Source organism: Rhinichthys klamathensis, unplaced genomic scaffold (assembly GCF_029890125.1).
Source record: "Rhinichthys klamathensis goyatoka isolate OS25496 unplaced genomic scaffold, OSU_Roscu_1.1 h1tg000223l_1, whole genome shotgun sequence".
In the NCBI taxonomy this organism is placed as follows: domain Eukaryota; kingdom Metazoa; phylum Chordata; class Actinopteri; order Cypriniformes; family Leuciscidae; genus Rhinichthys; species Rhinichthys klamathensis.
Window position 1 is genome coordinate 457,340 of NW_026606747.1, and position 21,610 is coordinate 478,949.

Here is a 21,610-nt window from a genome sequence, read left to right on the forward strand (position 1 = left end):
CCGAAAGCCTCGTACCGAACGGTTCAATACGAATACGTGTATCGTTACACCCCTAATGGGTATGTGAAAATAAAGTGATTCTGGCACAAGTCATGTTTATGGACAGTGCAAACACCGGGTCATGCGCTGCACTCACGTAAACGAACACAGTGAACGCTCACGCTGAAACACGCAGCGCAGCGCAGACCACCGTTTGGGAAACCCTGCAGTAGACTGTTAAAATAAAGAAAGATTTAGAAACAGGTGCCATTACATAACCTACAGGCATTTTACACATTTTACTGTTATGTTTTATAGTAATTTTATTAAACTGCATTGAAAATAGAATGCTTGATAATATTTTTAAAATAAGAGAAATCACTGCCTAACAACATGTATACAGAATGCAGTTTCACTTCATCTGCAGAATAAAACAAATAACACAAAAACATTTAACTTGCAAAGTAACTTACAAAATAAAAGAAACCACATAAAGATGTGTAAACTGGAAGAAGAAAACAAATTGACAAAATTGCAAAAGTAAGGATGAATGATGTTTGACGGGCAACACATCTCTTCTCACAGCATAACTGCACACACAGACAGAAGTTTCCATCAGCCGACAGACACACTCTGCTCTCCTGTAGACCGCACAACTGGCCTCTTCAGCTTTCAATGTGTGTGTGTTTAGCAGCTGCTAAGAAACGTCCTAGCAACCACCTAGAACACCACAGAAACCACATAGCAACACCCTGGGCAACTGTCCAGAACTGCCTGGCAGCGCAGCAACCATCCTGACTACCCAACAACCGCTTGTCAAGACAACTACTGTGTTGTTACACATGTGCAGTGCAACTATACTCCCCTCTTCTGCTCGAACACTGCACGGACACCAGAAACCATATGAGCCACAATACTCGAGTCATTAATCATTTCATTTGATCATTTAGCAGACACTTTTATCCAAAGCAGCTTCCAAATGAGGAGAATAATAGACAAAAACAGAGACACAGGACCACAGGCCTCACTAACACTGAGCTTCAGTGTTTTAGCCTAGTTTTAGTCAATTAAATATCATAAGCTTTTAGTCGACAATCTACAATAGATAAAAATCTAACAGTAAATCAGAACAAATAAATAAGAAACGAATAAATACAATAGAACAAAGGTACAAATGAAATAAACAGTGATTTATGTCTAAAAGTAGTACTCAGGTAAGAAGTACTACCTAGAGAAATTGAAAAAAGTAATCAAAATGTAAAATAACAGTGAATAGTTTTCCTTGTATAAACGCTTTAGAAAAGTTTTTAAAGTTACTCCAAGAGCAATGATTTTCTTTTTATCTTTTGTAGTTTGGATGAACATTAAGGACTGCAGGTTTAGGCTACTGTCACTTTAAGAACCAATGCACGGATCCATATATGATTTACTCCCACCGTTTACTTTCACTTCAGACAAAACCGTTTAAATGAATAATCGCCAAAACGAGTAGTTTGATATATTTTTATATCCAGCCTCACTCAAGATGAACGAAAATAGATTTTAATGCTGAAATAGAAAAGAATAGACTACTAAAGCAACCATTTACTTAAGGACAGTCTGTTTCTCAAAGTCACATTTTTATTGGCACATTTGACACACAAATGTCCCGCGTCACGATGAATGCAGCTCTGCATACTGCTATTTCACGGTATGGTTATTGTTTGTCACCAGTTACTGTTCAGGTTAACTTTATGCATCTGTAAAATGGGTCGCAATGAGTGTGTGTTACATTAGTGAAGCAGTCGCAAAAAGCTTTTGTTTTATAGTAAAGGAGACACAATTCATTACTTTTGGTGGTGGTGGTATCATTGTATTTATGGTCAAACTGCTGAAATTGTGTATAAGATATATTTATATCTAGTGGCCTGAAATGTGTTTATTTCATTGGTAGCAATGAATCGAATTTTTATAGAAGGTAAAATACACTGTACTTTTTACTGGAACATGAACGTGCAGTCCAGGAAAAAGTCTGGAACAATTATTAAGATAGTCAACTAGGATGGGATTCAAATTCTAATGAAGCTTGGGAAATTAGTACAATAGCCTACCTCCTCATTTAAAACTAATACCGTCCGAATAGGGCTTTTGTCAGTCTGTCTATCTATAAACAAAACATGCATTATGCACTGAAAAAGCAGCAAGAAGCGGCATAATGTTCAATGACATCTATCTAGCATGTTTACATTGAAAAACAATTAAAAAGCAGTGCAACACAAAAACAGCCTTACTGTAAACAGTGTATAAATGTATGATTGGCCCAAAGCACCCCCTTACGTCACCCTGACCTTGTGCGTGTCCATACCTGTGATCTCATGGTCTTTGGTTTGCTAGAGATTGCAGGTTACACCTCTTTAGCTCACGTCACTGGCTCACAGTTGCCGGCTGCTTCAGGTTGCATAATGCTTGCAATATAGAAAACCAACTGGTTCTACACAATCCTATCTACGTTCCAGACCAGGGAAGTCTGGCCCTCGGGATCCACTTTCCTGAAGAGTTTAGCTCCAACCCTAATCAAACACAAGCTAGTCAAGGTCTCCAGCATTACTAGAAAGTTACAGGCAAGTGAGATTGATCAAGGTTGGAGCTAAACTTGGCAGGAAAGTGGACCTCGAGGGCCAGAGTAGAAAATCCCCGTTGTAGACCATCAAATCTACACTCTAAAAAATGCTGGGTTGTTTTAACCCAAATTTGGGTCAAATATGGACAATCCCAGCTTTTGGGTTACATTTTTTAATTAAATTTTTAACCACACGTTTGGGTTTGTCCATATTTGACCCAAAATTGGGTTAAACCAACCCAGCATTTTTTTAGAGTGTATGTTAACTCCAAATGTCATTAAATCAAAATTACAGTAGACCAACTTTGATTTTAAACATTCAATAAAAACTGCTAATAAGTAAAGATAGTTGTGAAAGTGAAGACCGATGTGTAAGTGAACAAACATATTAGAGTGAATGGAGTTATTGGAGATTGTAGCTCAGATTAAGGCAGGGGGTCCCAAGGGTCTGAAGTGTTTAAGATAACGGCCCCTGTGTTTGCTCATTTGTGTTTGTCCCTCCATTATGTTAATGTCATCCCAGCCACATCCCCTAATTACAGCCACAATTACATGTATTGACTCCCCTAGGACATATAAGCTGCAGAGAAACAAAATATAGAACACACGCACAGACTAACAAAGCATACAAGCAAGTGTCTGGGGATCGAAATGTGTGTTTACTGTTTACACCGATTCATCACTAGTTCTTTGAGTTATCATTTAGTAATAAATATCACAAGAGTGCAGTTTTTCTCCAAATATCAGCATGATAACAAATGGGAAATTGATTAATAAACAAGAAGTTAATATTAAGTGACTTACATTTTAGACACCATTTCGCCAACGAAAATAGTTCAAAGCAAAGCCACACACGGCGGTGTTTCCTTACTGAGTGAATCAGCCTTTTGATGAATCAGTTGAATAGGATAGATTAAGATAGTCAAATGCTTCTTTCCTTGAATGAATCAGCCGTTTGAATGAATCGGTTGAATCTCGATGATTCGCTCATTAACAGTGACGTGCACCTACTGGCGGTTTCAATCCCACATTTAAAGCATCTTTTCTTGGTTTTAAAAAATGTAAATATCAATATTCAATATTGCAAAGATGAATTTTGTTGATACTGATTTCATTTGATAGGTAACAGCCCTATTGTGTCTTATTTTTATCATTTAATTTGATTAAATTTATGAAACTGACACAAAAGATGATGCATGCATATAATTATGTTTAAATAATGGCTTTATAAAGGTAAAAATGCCCATATTAGGTCAAAATTAATTGAAACAAATTGGGGGGAAAAAATCTGTCACTGCTGTGAACCCACACCACACAGAGCATGAAGAATATCAAACACTTTAGGAGTCGGCTGTCCACGACAGTCCTAATCCTGCCAAAGTACCAACACAATAAACACACTCGCCAAAATATGGTCTAATAATCGTTATCGAGAAAATCCCAGAAAATATCGAGATATCATTTTTTGTCAATATCGCACACCCCAAACTCACCACAGGTGAAAAAGCTCCTCAAGTTACAGTGTTTACGTACATTTGTCCACTGTAAATGTTCGTGACTATAAAAAAATAACAGACTTGAGTTTATTAACAATGAAGTAACAGTTAAGATATCATTCAAAGAAAGAAAGAAAGAGTAGTTGTACTCATAATTTTAATATATATATATTTGAGCTGGGACAATAAATCGATGCATCTCGATTCCAATATTTTTGAAATAGATATTTTCCCGCAGATGTGCGTCCGGCTGAGTCTGAGAATGTACTTGCACCTCAGGATGCTTTTATGACGTGAGATTGATGTAAACAGCCCACTGCAAACACACATCAGTTTCCCCCAGCTGTTTCATTAACTTACGCCATTACCATCTGTGTTTACGTGAACACTCCCCAAGACAGGTATTTTGACATTATTCCCTGTGTAATTGACTGTTTAACCACGATAAGCTGCGATAAAAAACTCTGGTGTATGAGCACAAAACGAGTTCTCTATCACAGCTTATTAAACTCGATTGGTTTTAAATTGTGGGATGTTTAAACTGGCAAAGCTTAAAAATGCATGCAAATGATAAACTTTCGTGATGGCAGGCATTGTGACATCACAAGCGTAACCGAGACCATTTTTGTGCCAGTTGTCAAATTTCTACTGGTTTATTGTGTCTATAATTATATAGCCCACCCCTAGTTAAATGTTAATAAGTTTATCCATTTACATTTGTTTCACTTTTTGGAATGGTTAACAGGCCCTAGACGTGGTGCTATGTGTCCTTGAGGAAACAAGACCTGTCTCTAATCACTAATCCACAATTTCTCTCCAGACTAGGTTTTCTTTAGTGGGTTACTTCATAGCCAATCGGTTTTCATGGCCAGGGGCTTCGCGAGGGAAGTGGCCCCACAACATATCACACCTAATGATCCTTGTAATAATTACTGCTGTCATTTACTAAGATGTATACCTTTGTTTGGAAATGTTTCTCGAACCATCCAAACATCAGAATGTCAGAAATCACAACATCTTGAATAGATTTTGCATATGTCTATAATTACTGGTGTTTCCGTGTTGTAAATAGGTTCACGCAATATGTTCAGTCTTGCTGACTGTTGTCATTGGAACTGGAAAGGAGAACACTGTGTCTTGGAGTAAAATGTCTCTCTAGAGTAAAGGTGGAGCTTGAGAGGGGCAAACAGGAGAGCGGAGATGGAAATGCAGTTAGCTCTTGCTCACGCATATTACACTGGGGTATAAATCAAGACAGTGAGAGAGAAGGAAATGCATTAGACGCCCAGCGGGACGGTGTATACACCGAGTTTGAAGGGCAGATATCAGGCTGGATGGATGAGGCCTACCACACGATTGAGCTCAACTCTCAGCTGAATCTGAGCTATAAGATTTGGCTTAGACATGAGATGGATATACTGATGGGTTGGAACAGTTTGGGAGTGTGTGTGTAAGTGCTAGAGAAAAACAAAGAGAGAGCTTGGAAATTGAAATGGCTCAAAAAGAAAGTATTACCTTTGTTTGTCCTTGTCTTTGGCTCTGTCGGCCTCTTTGTCTTTAGTTCTGTCTCGTGTCCTGTCTTTGTCTCGGGTCCTGCGCTGGCCATGATCTCGTTCTCTGCTGCGACTACGCTTCCGGCTGGACCGGCCACTGCTGCCACTGCGAGACTTTCGGTGACGGGAACGAGACCTTCCAGAAACACGCACACCAAAAATATACATATAAACTGGAAAAGCATGTCAAATAAATAAAAAAAGCAGAACCAGCCCCAAGTAGTGGTTATCTTAGTTGTTAAACATCCAGGCTGGACCGGCCAAAAGATTACGCCACCATTGTGGCATTGATCAAGATTGATTAAACCTCTCAACATGGACGTTGCATGAAAGTTGCAGAAACAAAATCCATTTTGCATTGAACATCTCCTACTGTCTATGGCTCATCAGTGACCTGGTGTCTGTGCCATTGATATCTCAAAATGTTACTGATACAGTTAAAAACATGACATTTCAAATAGTTCATTTAAGCGCGTAATATTAATATGGTTTTGCGCAAACTGAGAAGAACGACAAAAACGCTGCCGCATTCAAAAATTAAAACTGTTAAGTCATCAAGTGTGTGTGTGTGTCTGTGTGGTGTACTCTGCATTTAAGTTCAGCGCATGTCCCAATCATCTCTCACCCAGACTTCCCTGTCTACATTTGACTGTCATGAAAAAAGCCAAAAAGTCCAAAAAATCGAATTAAATGTGCAAAAGTCGAGCGTAGATCCAAATTCACAAACAAGTACAAAGACCCCAAGTGAGGTTTATTGGGACAGATCCTGTAAGCGAAGTACTGCAGTTCTGATGTGACACGTTGCAGTGTAAACTCTGTGTAAACTGTGTGTTAAAGTGATAAAGAGCTTTGCACTGATGTCTATTTTTCTCAGACGTGAGGGGTGCATGCCTTCACCTCAGGTACACTAATACGTGGGCAAACACTATAGTCACACACACGCTTATTTTTATATCTTCGTACGTCTTTCTGTTGACTTTTACTGGTTTTATACTGAGCTAATGATATTTTCTATGCTCTGACTATCCTAACCCTCACAGAAACCATTCAACATTAATTAAAACAATGTTCATTCATCTGTTGTCCCTGTGGACAAAGATTCTTTTGACAACGAAATCAAGGTTTGTGTGTGTGTGTACAGATTTAACTTATACTGCCGTGAACAATGTCTTCACAAGAAGAGTAAAACTTGAAGTCATCTATACATGGTGGGAACCTTTCAGCGTCTCGCATATTCATTATTAAAGACCTTGATACAAAAATAACATTACAAAAAAAAAAATGTATGCATGCATTTTTTAATTAAGTTTATAAGACCTTGTTTTTTTTTTTTTTGAAAAAATAATAAAAATTTCAAAACTGTGATTTTGCACTCCTTTGATTCACAACATAACGTCTTAAGTCATCTGTTTATATTTTGAGCGGTCGACTTAGATTTGGCCAGATATTTGGGGGGTTGTGTGATTTGACCTTTTGTCTCGGTCACATCCAAAAGTGAAGAAAAGAAGGTCCAGCTACAATGATGTGGGAAAAGATGATGTTTTGAAGAACATTGGTAACCAAACAGCAATGGTGACCACTGACTTAGATTAAATGAACACTTCTCAAGTGTTCTTCTGAGACATTTCTCAAAATATCTTCTTTTGTCTTTCACAGAAGAAAGATAGTCATGCACGTTTGGAAGGACATGAGGGTGAGTAAATGATGACAATTTTCATTTTTAGCTGACCTGTCACTTTAAAGGTTTCCCGCCTTATTAGTTTTTTAACATGGTTTTTGTGTTCTGAAACTAGTGCCCTCTTTCAGTAGCCAGTATTGGTGTCGAGAACAAATGGGCCATTTTTTGAACCATTCTGCACACCATACTGAAAATATTGTTATAATTAATAACAAAATAAAGAAAAACAGGCCCCTTTTTGACACACGTGTAAAGCTGTTAATTTATAATTCAGTAAAAATTCACGGCACACAATCATGACGTTCAGTTTTTATGATCGATCATTGGTGTCACTTAGTAGTGCTCGTGCAAATCCCTATTGGCTGTATGAAGTGGCCATTAGGGAGGACCTCAGTGTACACATGCTGTATTGATCCTTACGGACAGGCCAGAGAATGCCCGGAGATTTAAAGGATTTTACTTACCAGAGCAACTGACTCCAGAGCCATACATCCACACTGTGACATACAGACATGCTCACGCAAACACACCGATACAGAAACACAGAGTGTGGGACATGGTGGAAAGTGAACTGAGCGGATTCTATTGTCAACAACCAATTTGTGTACTTTTACTGTAGAAATATTTGTCGAAAAAATCTCCTACAACACACATTTCACTAGCTAATTTGTCCACTAGAAATGCCCAAAGAGAATTCCTACCACTATGTAATTTATAATGCATTGTTTATTAGCTCTGTACTTTTTTTTTTTTTTACATTTATGTAAGAACTCCTGAAATGACTTACGCTATTTTCACAGCTAGACAAAAGAATAATAAAACCTGAAACACTAACATAAAAACGTACATATACAGTACATATCACTGTGTGAGACATGAAAATATGATTTTGTTTTAATACTGAAGATGTTAAATATTTGGTCAGAAGAGCCCTTTCTCAAAACTGGATCATGAAGTCACACGACTAGGTCAAAAGTCAAAAGCCAAATCAGAGTCAGTTGAACCATACACTGTAAAAAATGATCGTGATTTTAACGGTAAAACACTGTAAAAATGCTACAGTGAAAAACTGTTAATTGGTTAACAGAAAGTTTCCTTACTATAAATAACGGTAAATAACTGTGATATATATAATGGTACATTTAATTTAATTTTACTGTAAAATACCGTTAAATTTACAGTTTTTGGAAGTGAAAAAGAACATTGTATAATTTACAGTGAAAAAATGTAAATTGATATTCCCACAATTCCCTGCGTGACACTTCACATTTGATGTATTTTGTTTTTAAATCACTGTTTCTTCATAATTTTCTTAGTTTTTTTCTAATCAGTTATGTACATTAGGGTTTTATGTTACATTTAATGTTGTTAAATTAATGCTTATTGCATTTTTTAAATTTCAACATGTTACCATGATGGTGTTTAATGTTTGTGTGAATGACACTGTGCAGCTTCTGTATATTAGTATTAACTCTCTTGTGGATGAGCTGCTTATGATGAGCTTTGGTTGACCATTTGACTCTCATCACTGCTGTGATTGTTGGCTGTCAGTGTATTACAATGGAAAAAAACAGATATTAATACTTCCAAAAGGTCAGTATATTAACATTATATCAGATAATGAAATACGGTTTATCGCTGTAAAATTATATACGGTTAAAAGTTGTAAAACCTAAAACGTTGCTACCGTATTTTTAACCACAGCTGCCAGGGTTTTCCTGTAAATGTAACGGGGTTTTTTTTACAGTGTACCCAGTCACCTGATTATAAAATCATATGAATATCATATGATGAAAACAAGTAAACTGCTATATTCACAACATATTTTACCCAGGTTACTCGACAGACTAATGACGACAGGACTGTTGAAGTTCTCCATTGGTCTTAGACAATCCAGGAGTCACAATTAAAACATACAAAGCTGATCACAAAATCACATCCCCACTCAAAGATTCAAGTCACATGATCCTAAACTCGCGTCAAATGTTGTATAATCCACAATAAACCTACACTAGCACACTAATGTTTCCCAACATTAATAATGACAAATATAATATGTTAAAAACAGAAAAATAAATGTTTTTTTAAAAAGTCTCTTATGCTTACTGCATTTATTTGATCCAAAATACAGTAAAAACAGTAATTGTGTGAAATATTATTACAATTTAAAATAATTGTCTTCAGTGTCACATGATCCTTTAGAAATCACTCTAATATGACGATCTACTGCTCAAGAAACATTCTGTCATCATGTCTCATATTTGATCTCCAGCATGCTCTTCACTGTCTCCTTGGTAATCAAGTACACTAGCTTTTGATCAAATACATGAAGGACAATATTGTTTAGTGTGGTGGAAATGATGGCAGTACAATTCCTTGCCACGGAGTCAATTACATTTTTGATTGGTTGATTGGTTGGTTGGCTGGTGATCGATCCACAGAAGAAAGTCCTACTAAATATTACAATTTGAATTGGGAACTGCCAAAGTCTTTTTATGAGCGATGTAGGCAACCTCGTTTCAGCTTTAACAATGTTCTGGACATTACAGATAGGGTCTAGAAGCAGATCCTTATTTGAAAAACACTAAATCTGCTGTACTTCTATTTCTTATGTTGTTTAATCTGATCGTTTAGCAGGCAGAGCAAAAGCAGTTATAGTTACACGAGAGAACACGAGAGGTCTTATTTTAGCCAAATGTACTTGTGGCCAGCGCATGTAATAAACACCAGGGCCGTCGGTTTGCTGGGGGTTTTTTTCATCTCTTTCTCTCTTTCTGCAGCCCAGCTCACTTCTGGGCCTGTTGCAAATTAAATTTATTGTAGTTAATAGACTGTGGTGCGGCTGCTAAATGTCAATTTCATTACCAAGGCCTTACCCTTAGAGAATTATGACCTCATTTAAGGCGAGGGGGTAAATGTGTTAATGCAGGATGGCCAGATAAACATCCCCTGCCACAAGCACACATGCGTCCAGCAGCATCATGCCAAGAGTGGGCTATTTTACATGACTTTCAGCTATTATCGCTGGAGGAAAAGCCTTCCCCTATGGCCTAAAAATATTTTAAATTCTTTTGAAAGATCCTTTTTTTATTTCCCGCCCCCCCCCCCCCTCCAATCCATTAAATCTAGCAGCAACGATTGGCTCAGGCAATTTTCCCTGCAAATTATCAATAAAGTAATTACCAGTGTGTGGGAGCGCACCGGGCGCTTATCGCTGATGCCCCCTGCCCAGCCGCGGATCTGATCCCTCCCAGCATTGCATTTGGGTAATTATGTGAGCAGGATGGTGTCCTGCTGTTATCACACCATATTATATTCCTGCTAAACAAGGTTTCTTGCTTCATACGAAATTGGATATTAATGGTGGCGAATGATAGCACTAGTGCAACTAACACACGTAAGATACACCACTGGAATCCTAACCTGGCCAAATGATTATTTATTCCTGCCGTGGCCTTTTCTCTCTTCTGCTCTTCTCTTCGGTTCAGTCCCACACACACACGCACACACACATTCCACTCTCGGTCACACTGTAAACACTAATTTATTATAAAGACCTGCTATAAAAGAGAAGACAAAAAACTTCAGTTCCGACCACCAAATCACCATGCTTCTCTTTGCACTTTGTTACTTTGTTGGTAAGAAAATATTCATGTTCAACAGAAGTCAATGATAAATATATCATTTCAAATATATCATATCAAATATCTATATATCATTGACTTCTGTGTGTATACATCAGAAATTTATCATGAGCTGTAATAATGGGCTCTAGAAAGAAAGAAACTCTCTAATCTCCTGACCAATGTCAGCTGTGTGATTTCTTCAGAAACATGACCTTGTGATTCTACAAGGAGGATATTCATGGATATTTATATACAGGAAGGAACATATCAGACAACTATCGTGCTGTACCTTTTTACCTAAACTATAACAATAATATTTATAACATGACAACTCTGAGTGTTTGGCATGGTAATGGATATGACAATGATATGTTTGCTCTTGGCACAACTGCTACACCGCAACTGATGTTGTTATTGCTGTTACTGTTATTGCTGCTGCTGCTGTTATTGCGGTTACTGTTATTGCGGTTACTGTTATTGCGGTTACTGTTATTGCTGTTACTGCTGCTGCTGTTATTGCGGTTACTGTTATTGCTGTTACTGTTACTGCTGCTGTTACTGTTATTGCTGCTGCTGCTGTTATTGTTGGTTATTGCTGCTGCTGCTGTAATTGCTGCTGCTGTTATTGCTGTTATTGCGGTTACTGTTATTGCTGCTGCTGTTATTGCGGTTACTGTTATTGCTGTTACTGTTATTGCTGCTGCTGCTGTTATTGCTGTTACTGCTGCTGTTGTTATTGCTGTTACTGTTATTGCTGCTGCTGCTGTTATTGCGGTTACTGTTATTGCTGTTACTGTTATTGCTGTTACTGTTATTGCTGCTGTTACTGTTATTGCTGCTGCTGCTGTTATTGCTGTTATTGTTGGTTATTGCTGCTGCTGCTGTAATTGCTGCTGCTGTTATTGCTGTTACTGTTGGTTTTTGCTGCTGCTGCTGTTATTGCTGCTGCTGTTATTGCTGCTGCTGTCATTGCTGCTGCTGCGGTTGGTTATTACTGCTACTGTTATTGATGTTGCTGTTATTGCTGTTGCTGTTACTGTTATTGATGCTGATGTTATTGCTGCTGCTGTTATTGCTGTTACTGTTATTGCTGTTGCTGTTACTGCTGCTGCTGTTATTGCTGCTGCTGTTATTGCTGTTATTGCTGCTGTCATTGCTGCTGCTGTTTTTACTGATGTTGCTGTTGGTTATTATGGTTGCTGTTGGTTATTACTGCTGCTGCTGCTGTTATTGTTGTTACTGTTATTGCTGTTGCTGTTACTGCTGCTGCTGTTATTGCTGCTGCTGTTGTTATTGCTGTTATTGCTGCTGTCATTGCTGCTGTTACTGATGTTGCTGTTGGTTATTACGGTTGCTGTTGGTTATTACTGCTGCTGCTGTTATTGTTGTTACTGTTATTGCTGCTGCTGCTGCTGTTATTGATGCTGCTGTTGGTTATTGCTACTCCTGCTGCTGTTATTGCTGTTACTGTTATTTCTGCTGCTGCTGTCATTGCTGTTATTTCTGCTACTGTTATTGATGCTGCTGCTGTCATTACTGTTATTGCTGCTGCTGCTGTCATTGCTGCTGTCATTGCTGTTATTGCTGCTGCTGTTATTGCTGCTGCTGCTGTAATTGCTGTTACTGCTGTTACTGTTATTGCTGCTGTTGTCACTGTTATTGCTGCTGCTGTTATTGCTGCTTCTGTTGCTATTGCTGCTGCTGTTGTTATTGCTGTTACTGTTATTGCTTCTGCTGCTGCTGTCGTTATTGCTGCTGCTATTGCTGCTGCTGCTATTGCTGTTACTGTTATTGCTGCTGCTGCTGTTACTGTTATTGCTGCTGTCACTGTTATTGCTGCTGCTGCTGCTATTGCTGTTACTGTTATTGCTGCTGCTGCTGTTATTGCTGTTACTGTTATTGCTGCTGTCACTGTTATTGATGCTGCTGCTGTTATTGCTGCTGCTGTTATTGCTGTTATTGCTGCTGCTGTTGTTATTGCCGCTGCTGCTGTTATTGCTGTTACTGTTATTGCTTCTGCTGCTGTCGCTGTTATTGCTGCTGCTGCTGCTGTTGTTATTGCTGCTGCTGTTGTTATTGCTGCTGCTGTTATTGATTCTGCTGCTGTTATTGCTTTTACTGTTATTGCTGCTGCTGCTGTCACCGTTATTGCTACTGTCACTGTTATTGCTGCTGCTGTTGTTACTGATGTTGCTGTTGGTTTCTACTGCTGCTGCTGTTATTGATGTTGCTGTTATTGCTGTTACTGTTATTGCTGTTGCTGCTGTTGGTTATTACTGCTGCTGCTGTTATTGATGTTGTTGTTATTGCCGTTACTGTTATTGCTGTTACTGCTGTTACTGATGCTGCAGTTGGTTATTACTGCTGCTGCTGTTATTGCTGTTACTGTTATTGCTGCTGCTGTTGGTTATTGCCGCTCCTGCTGCTGTTATTGCTGTTACTGTTATTTCTGCTGCTGCTGTCATTGCTGCTGCTGTTATTGATGCTGCTGCTGTCATTACTGTGATTGATGCTGCTGCTGTCATTGCTGCTGCTGTTATTGATGTTGCTGTTATTGGTGCTGCTGCTGTCATTGCTGTTACTGTTATTGCTGCTGCTGCTGTTCTTGCTGTTACTGTTATTGCTGCTGATGTTATTGCTGCTGCTGTTGGTTATTGTTGCTGCTGTTATTGCTGTTGCTGTTATTGTTGTTACTGTTATTGCTGCTGTTGTCACTGTTATTGCTGCTGCTGTTATTGCTGTTATTGCTGCTGCTGTTGTTACTGATGTTGCTGTTGGTTACTACTGCTGCTGCTGTTATTGACGTTGCTGTTATTGCTTTTACTGTTATTGCTGCTGCTGCTGTCACTGTTATTGCTGCTGTCACTGTTATTGCTGCTGTCACTGTTATTGCTGCTGCTGTTATTGCTGTTATTGCTGCTGCTGTTGTTACTGATGTTGCTGTTGGTTACTACTGCTGCTGCTGTTATTGATGTTGCTGTTATTGCTGTTACTGTTATTGATGTTGCTGCTGTTACTGATGCTGCTGTTGGTTATTACTGCTGCTGCTGTTATTGCTCTAGTTACTGTTATTGCTGCTGCTGCTGTTATCGATGCTGCTGTTGGTTATTGCTGCTCCTGTTATTGCTGTTACTGTTATTTCTGCTGCTGCTGTCATTGCTGCTGCTGCTGTCATTACTGTTATTGCTGATGCTGCTGTCATTGCTGCTGTTATTGATGTTGCTGTTATTTATGTTGCTGTCATTGCTGTTACTGTTATTGCTGCTGTTATTGATGCTGCTGTTGGTTATTGCTGCTGCTGCTGTTATTGCTGTTACTGTTATTGCTGCTGTCATTGATGCTGCTGTTGGTTATTGCTGCTGCTGTTATTGCTGTTGCTGTTATTGCTGTTACTGTTATTGTTGTCACTTTTTATTCCCACTGTGTTGTGCACCGTTTTCACGGTACATTGTAATGAGGCATGTTGCATGTTTGTATTGTCTATACTCAGTGTATATTTTATGTGGTTTGTTGTGAGTGTGTGTCGCAGTGACTGTAGCCCAAGACAAATTTCCCCTCTGGGGGACATTAAAGTAAATGTTATCTTATATTTATTGCTGCTGCTGTTATTGCTGCTTCTGCTGCTATTGCTGCTGTTGTTGTTATTGCCACTGCTGTTGTTATTGCTGTTACTGTTATTGCTTCTGCTGCTGTTATTGCTGTTACTGTTATTGCTGCTGCTGCTGTCACTGTTATTGCTGTTACTGTTATTGATTCTGCTGCTGTTATTGCTGTTACTGTTATTGCTGCTGCTATCACTGTTATTGCTGCTGTCACTGTTATTGATTCTGCTGCTGTTATTGCTGTTACTGTTATTGCTGCTGCTGCTGTCACTGTTATTGCTGATGTCACTGTTATTCCTGCTGCTACTGTTATTGATGTCGCTGTTATTGCTGGTGCTGTCACTGTTATTGCTGCTGTTATTGCTGCTGCTGCTGTTATTGCTGCTGCTGCTGTTATTGATGTTGCTGTTATTGCTGCTGCTGCTGTTATTGCTGTTACTGTTATTGCTTCTGATGCTGTTATTGATGTAACTGTTATTGCTGCTGCTGTCACTGTTATTTATTACTGTTGTTGGTTATTGCTGCTGCTCATTGGCTACTGATACAGCAGGAACCAATCAGCTGTGCCTTATAGAGAATGATGTAATTGCAAGCAGACTGAGTTAAGGACCTATCAGCCTGCGCCATCTAGGCATGACAGAACTTTGTTTTTTGTTTTTTAGAAAGTGCATCATCTTCTTTTTATTAGACAAGTTGTCATTCAACTAGGGATTCAGTATAATTGGGCCCGAAACTGCGCTCATGTACTCATTAAAATGTTCCGATACCAACAACCGTGCATAGGGGCGCCATACGAGAGGGAGGCGCCATTGAGCCGAAATCATTACTTGAAAGTCTCCTTTAATAAAACTAAAAAACAAACAAATTATTTGTTAAAAATTATTTAAGGAAATGTTTTATTTAACTTTTTTTAGCATTTTAACTGAATTAAAAATATATATATATAAATATCAGCCACTCACTCTCTGACATTAAATCTATGAATAAAATGGATAGAGGAAGCGTTCTGAGGTGCAGAACAGAAAAAAAGAAAAGGGGGAAATGATAAGCTTAACCTATAATTTTTATTACTGTGAGTCTTGATGTTAATCAACATTTAACATTGTCGCCTGGCTAAAGTGATTACCTCTAAAATCATTTAATTTTAAAATCTACGTCAAATAATATAAGTCATGGTATTTGTGAAAGGGTGCTTGGTTTACATTAGAGTGAAACAGTGGAAATCGTTAATCGCCTGTGTTACTTTTGAGTTGTTACTAAAATACATAGGCTGTATAGACCCATATGTATTCAGGATTATTAATTAAAAGATTGCGATCTCGATATTCCTCTAAACCGTTGAAATTACGATCACACCAGAATATTTAAACCTGCTTCCGCGCTGCAGCTGACAAGAGAGAGCAGCGGTCGGTCATGTAAACTGTATGCTTGAAACAGCTTCACAAACTATTGCTATTTCTGTGTTGCAAACATCAAATAATAAATAAAGTATTGGGATTAAAGTTAATAGTCTGTATATAAAGTAAATGTGATATAAAGGTAAATATGAGTAAATGACATTTGAAACTAATGTTATGCTTCAAATATTACAATATCTATTACAATGCCTGTAGATGGCGACCAGTGACTGTTAAAATGTTTGATGAGATTCGTTAAACTCTGACAAATCAAGTTCTCATTCATTAATTTCAAACGATTTTTTTACATAATGAATTCAGATTAATAGATCATATTGTTATAACTTCAAGTAAATTACATGTTATATTATTGTAATTGTGTTTTAATTTTAATTTGGGACAATTATAATAAATAATAATGCATTATAATGCAGGCTTGGCGAGTATCCTAGAGAACATATTCGTTTAAAACTCAAGTGAACATAGAAGACAGTGGAGAAATAAAATGCATGTGTAATTCAGTCTTAAAGGGACAGCAACCTAATAAACCTGCTGCTGTGTTTTAAAGGGAACCTATTATGCAAATTCACTTTTACATGGCGTTTGAACATAAATGTGTGTTGGCAATGTGTGTACACAACCACCCTATAATGATAAAAATCATGTGGGAGCTGAAGTATTAGGGCAATTACCGCATGACATGGAGGCGCCGGCATGATCACTTGCATTATTTCCGGATTATTTATAAAATAAAGAAAACAAACGGTGCGCTTTCTGTCGTCTCGGTCTCCGTGAACTGAAGCGTGTCACAAAAATGAACCGAAACTCAGCGTATAGGCTACTTACCTCACAGACATGAGAAATATATCTATAGAAAGCTTGAAATGTCTACTTTAAAATGAACCAATTCAAATAGAAAACAAATACTGATTATGTCATCCGTGTGAAAGTTGCATTTCTCTCTAAAGGCGCGTCCACTATAATGCGGAGATGGCGAGTCAGCATCGTCAACTTCATATTTGCAGCCGAAAACAGAAAACACTCGTTTTTTAATCAATAATCAAAATGTCTCCTTGCTATTTGTATTTCCGAGACATTCATAATCATTGCTTTTGACGGTGCTTTGCGGCAAGCCTTATGTGTGTGCTTGAGCGCGGAATAGGCATATTAGCATTAGGCCTACATTTATTAAAGGCTCAATAGGGTGCAGTATTCCCCACAGTATATTACATTTAGGTAATTAATGTAATATAAACGTGCGATTAGTCAACAGATGGCTTAAATGAACGACTAATGGTCAACTAGAAAAATCTTTAGTCAGGAGCAGCACTAATGTATTGCACAGCAAGCATTTACGGCAACACTCACAGTTGCTTTTAAGAGTCAGTCTAAGACGACGGCGGAAAACGCAATAACAAAAATGGATATGCGATAAGGTCAGAAGGTGTTTGTACATCTTGAGTCTGAAAATGTATAAAGATGACAACTCTGTCCTCTACAGGCAAAGCAGAGTACCACAAACTACAGTCATAGTGTGCATGAGTTCATGCCTAATGCAGTAATCTCAAACAGGCAGGCTGAAAAACAGGCTTTAGACAATGATCCTCTCAATCCTATCAATGATCCTAGATATCCAATCAAATCAATATTCAACCCCCCCCCCCAAAAATGCTGCTATATTTGTCAGTTTGATGATTTACAAGACGAGCGTTGCAGCTTCAGAATCAGATGATTGCTGCGAGACAAGTCCCAGCTCTGTTTCATTGACTTGGCCCTGTGTACACTGACACGGAGTCATCTTTCATGATTAAAATAAAACATTCAGTTTTGTTGTGCTGCTTACATTGTAAAAGTAGAGTTACAGTTAAAAAAGAAATGGAAGAGGAGAAAAAAAAAATATATATATATTAGCAACTTCTAGTCGACTCTGACGGAAAGAACCAACAAACAGCTTCCGCTTAATTAGTGTGACAGAAGTTCTCAATATTTTTTATTCCAGAGCACTGAAGTTCACCTTGAATAAGCAATGTGGGTTTCCTACAGGCGCCGGTGCTCCAAACAGCTGTTCCTTCTTGTTCCCAAGCGCTCCACGTAATGAAAAATGTTAACAATTCAGGATGTCTTATTTCGGAGTGCTCTTTAAATGCAGTGCCACACAAGTGCAATTTATGAGATTCCTCTAATTACCAGAGCTCATGAGAACATTTCCAAAGCCGTTTCTTTCTGCTTATGTTCACTGCTCTTTTACATACACAACAATTCAAAAATGAAAAATTAATAGTATTGGAATTGACTAGTCAAAAATGAAAAATTGATAGTTATTCAATTAAGCGTGCCGCTACGCGTGGGTTGTTTTTTTCCCCCCATGTTTTTAAAATTTTCTACTATGAAATAGCCAGTTAAATAAAGGCTTTTTGTTCATTCCTAAGAAGAGTGCCTTGGATTTCCTTCTACTACATGTCATTGAATTCCCGACCCCAAGGAGCACCTTCACACACTTTTTTGAACTCCCTGGACACTTTTTTTCCCTTTTTTTTTCCTTTTCCTGAAAAATTTATAGTATTGGAATTGACCGTTTTAAAATCACAGCAACCATACAGATTTTGGTCATTTGAATTTTTGTCGAGGAATAAATGATAAGAAAAATCGTCTGAGATAAAGGGAACGTAAGTCCTTTGCATTTATAGGGCAGTGTTCCTTCAATGGTTGTCCGTTTTAAACTAGTTAGCACCAATTTTTGATAAGCAATTTAAGACACATTAACTCATTACATTTCTGGCTTTCCGTGTTTTCACTGTTATACGGTAGGGGGCTTTATTACGCATCTCCTGATCAAAACATGTAAAAAAGTAGCAGAAACAAGTGATAGCAAATGTAAGCAGATGCGTAAGTAAAATAACATGAACATCAACATTAAACAGCATATAAATCAAAACTGCCTAATGTTCCTGAATGAAATGTCGACCCAGGACGAGCTACAGGACTGAAGCTTTGGTGTGTTGATGGACTCGATCTACTCATCTGTGTTTTGATCAAATGTGACAAAAATCTGCTTCTCTCAGCTTTTTGCTCCAAATGTTGCTTTTTTATGAAGCTTGCATGAACAAGAATGCATGAAGCTATAATAAAATGTTGTTGCTTTTTAGCACAAGGGTCTGTTCTTTCATATGATATCCTGCGTTTTCCGATATAATACAACAACATATTCTGGGGGCCATGAAAACTTTGTTAAAAAAAATAATGTACAAAAATGCTGTCAGTGGCTTGCAACATTTTTCAAAAATGCTGATGGGGAAAGAGTCAAAATAACAACTGATATCTAATAATTTATAATTTGAAGAGTACATGAAAAAAGGTAATTTCGGTTACACTCCATGTTTCAGAGTAACTAACACTGAACATAAGATAACATTGAAGTACTGAGGAACATTAATTAACTACATATATTTACTGTAGTCGGGCTATGGTTAGATTAGGGTTAGTTGAATGCAATTATGTGTAATTTATAGTTATTTATATAGTAACTACATGACACGTGTAGCAAATACACTTAAATAAAGTGTACTGAAATTTCTTAGATCAACCTTTTTCTCTCTCTGAGACGCGAGGGAAAAGATGAGCTCACACGTGGGCCACCCACACTGGCAAGGCTGTGTCCTTCAGTCCAGTTCACAGGTCTCCGAGAATGCTCTGATCTACACAAAGTCATTTGTTTCAAAAGTTTAGGGTTGGAATTTTTTTTTTTTTTATGATTTGTGAAAAGCATATGTGAGCGCCATCACTCAACAACAACAGTGACATCCTAACCGCTCCTATCTAACTAGCACCACTGAGACTGTATTAGATCGCTATTAGTGGCACAGAGGACACCGCGAGCAGAGGTCACCGAGAGGCAAGAGGTCAGAGGGGCAATAAGTGCTAACTCAACACTGTCAACACACACAATCATCAGGCCGACTGGGTCTGCACAACACTCTGAAGTGCATTACACATTTGTAGAAAAATAATTACACGTTTCCATTATGATAAATAATCAGAAAAGTAAAAAAATGCACATCCTTAGTAATGACTTTCTATAACTTCATATGGAGGTTCTTTTGGAGAGAGTTTGGGGGCAAAAGAAGAGTGAATTTTTAAATGATGTTGGAAGCATGTGTTTTTAATTAGTAGGTGTTCTCGAAGGGTAAGATGATGGTTTTCTGTTCTTTTTTATGATAAGGTATTTATGAAGTGACGGTAGATCTGAAGGTCGGTCTTTAAAGACTTTTATTGTTTAAATGTGGAGGGTTATGTTTCAATTTAAGCACTCGCACAAGAAAAAGCATAAATATTGAGACTAAGTGGACCGACCATAAAACTACAGCACAGAGACAGCACTGTGACAGAGAGCAGACACTCATTCCACTACTAAAAGAAAAACCACACTTAATTAAACACTAAACGAGCATCTGAAATAGCAGCACCTGCATAAAATCCATAAATTAAGCCTGTCTTTTCAGAGCAAAAATAGCGCCAGAAAAGGGGTGTTTGATCATATATACATAACATCAGCTCTCCCAGAATCCCGATGGCAAAGCTGAGCTCCTCCGCTGTAGCCGAATACATCAGTAGTGTCTAATCACGGCTCAGTCCACCTCTAATGAGGCCATGAAAGAGAGATGCTCACATATCAGATTTCACTAACCATCAAGAAAAACAGTCAGGACAGGACGGCCTGTGTGTCTTAGGGTGCGTCTACATGACAACGATGTGCTTAAAACGGAGACGTTTTCCACGTACAGACGACATTATTGTCACAAAGATGCCCATTCATATTCACAGGGATCCGCAAAAACATCTAAAAACACTGTATTCTGTGCCAGGCCATTAGATGGCGATAAAACACTGTAGACTGAACATGTAATTCGACATGTAAAACCAACTTTAGCTGGAAATAACATTATTCAAAAATCGCTATAAAGCCAAAACAATCTCTGTTACCGTAAATTGTATGTTTATCTCTATAAAGCTGCTTTGAAACAATCTCCATTGTTAAAAGCGCTATATAAATGAAGATGACTTGACTTGACTTGACATCATCGTCTTCAGAGATTCGCGTTTTTTGTTGTTTACACCGAGAGCGTTTTTAAAAACTTGCACTTTGAAACCCGTTTTCAAAAGTGTGTGTTTTCAGGCGCCCAAAACGCCATTGCGATGTAAACGAACGGCCAAAACGCATAAAAAGTGTTATGTTTTAGTTGAAAACGGTGTCGTGTAAACGGACCCTCACAACCCAAGAACTACCTCACATTACTTTACATTTCTCTTACAAAAGAACTACAACTAGAACACAAAAAACACTAATCTAGTAAAGCATGACGACAAGCTATTAAGAGTATGGGAAATGTCACTCCTTTTCAAATTAAGGTGCCAGACACTAATGAACTAAAGAATAGGGGATTATCACGCTGATACGTAGTACTTCCGCATTCAGTGATCTTTGTGCACTGCCACTTCCGTTGAATCACCGATCACTCTGGCGAACTGATGACGGACTACACTAAGTTTATTTATACGGCATCCCTGGTAAATTAGTCTGATTCACTAAAGTGCCGGCTACAAACAAACGTGCTACCTTGTTTTATTTTAAAGTTTGGACCTTAATCCCGGCGAACCGCTTTAATCCACTTCTTCCTTATAC

General features: G+C 38.1%; 1 protein-coding gene across 1 annotated transcript in view; it reads right to left on the reverse strand.

Moving 5' to 3' along the window:
* Positions 1-21,610, reverse strand: part of rsrc1 (arginine/serine-rich coiled-coil 1) — a 160,227-nt gene that overhangs the window by 116,058 nt on the left and 22,559 nt on the right. The window contains exon 4 of the mRNA XM_056264669.1: positions 5,590-5,763. Within this exon, the coding sequence (XP_056120644.1) occupies positions 5,590-5,763 (174 nt within the window). The remainder of the gene's footprint in view (positions 1-5,589; positions 5,764-21,610) is intronic.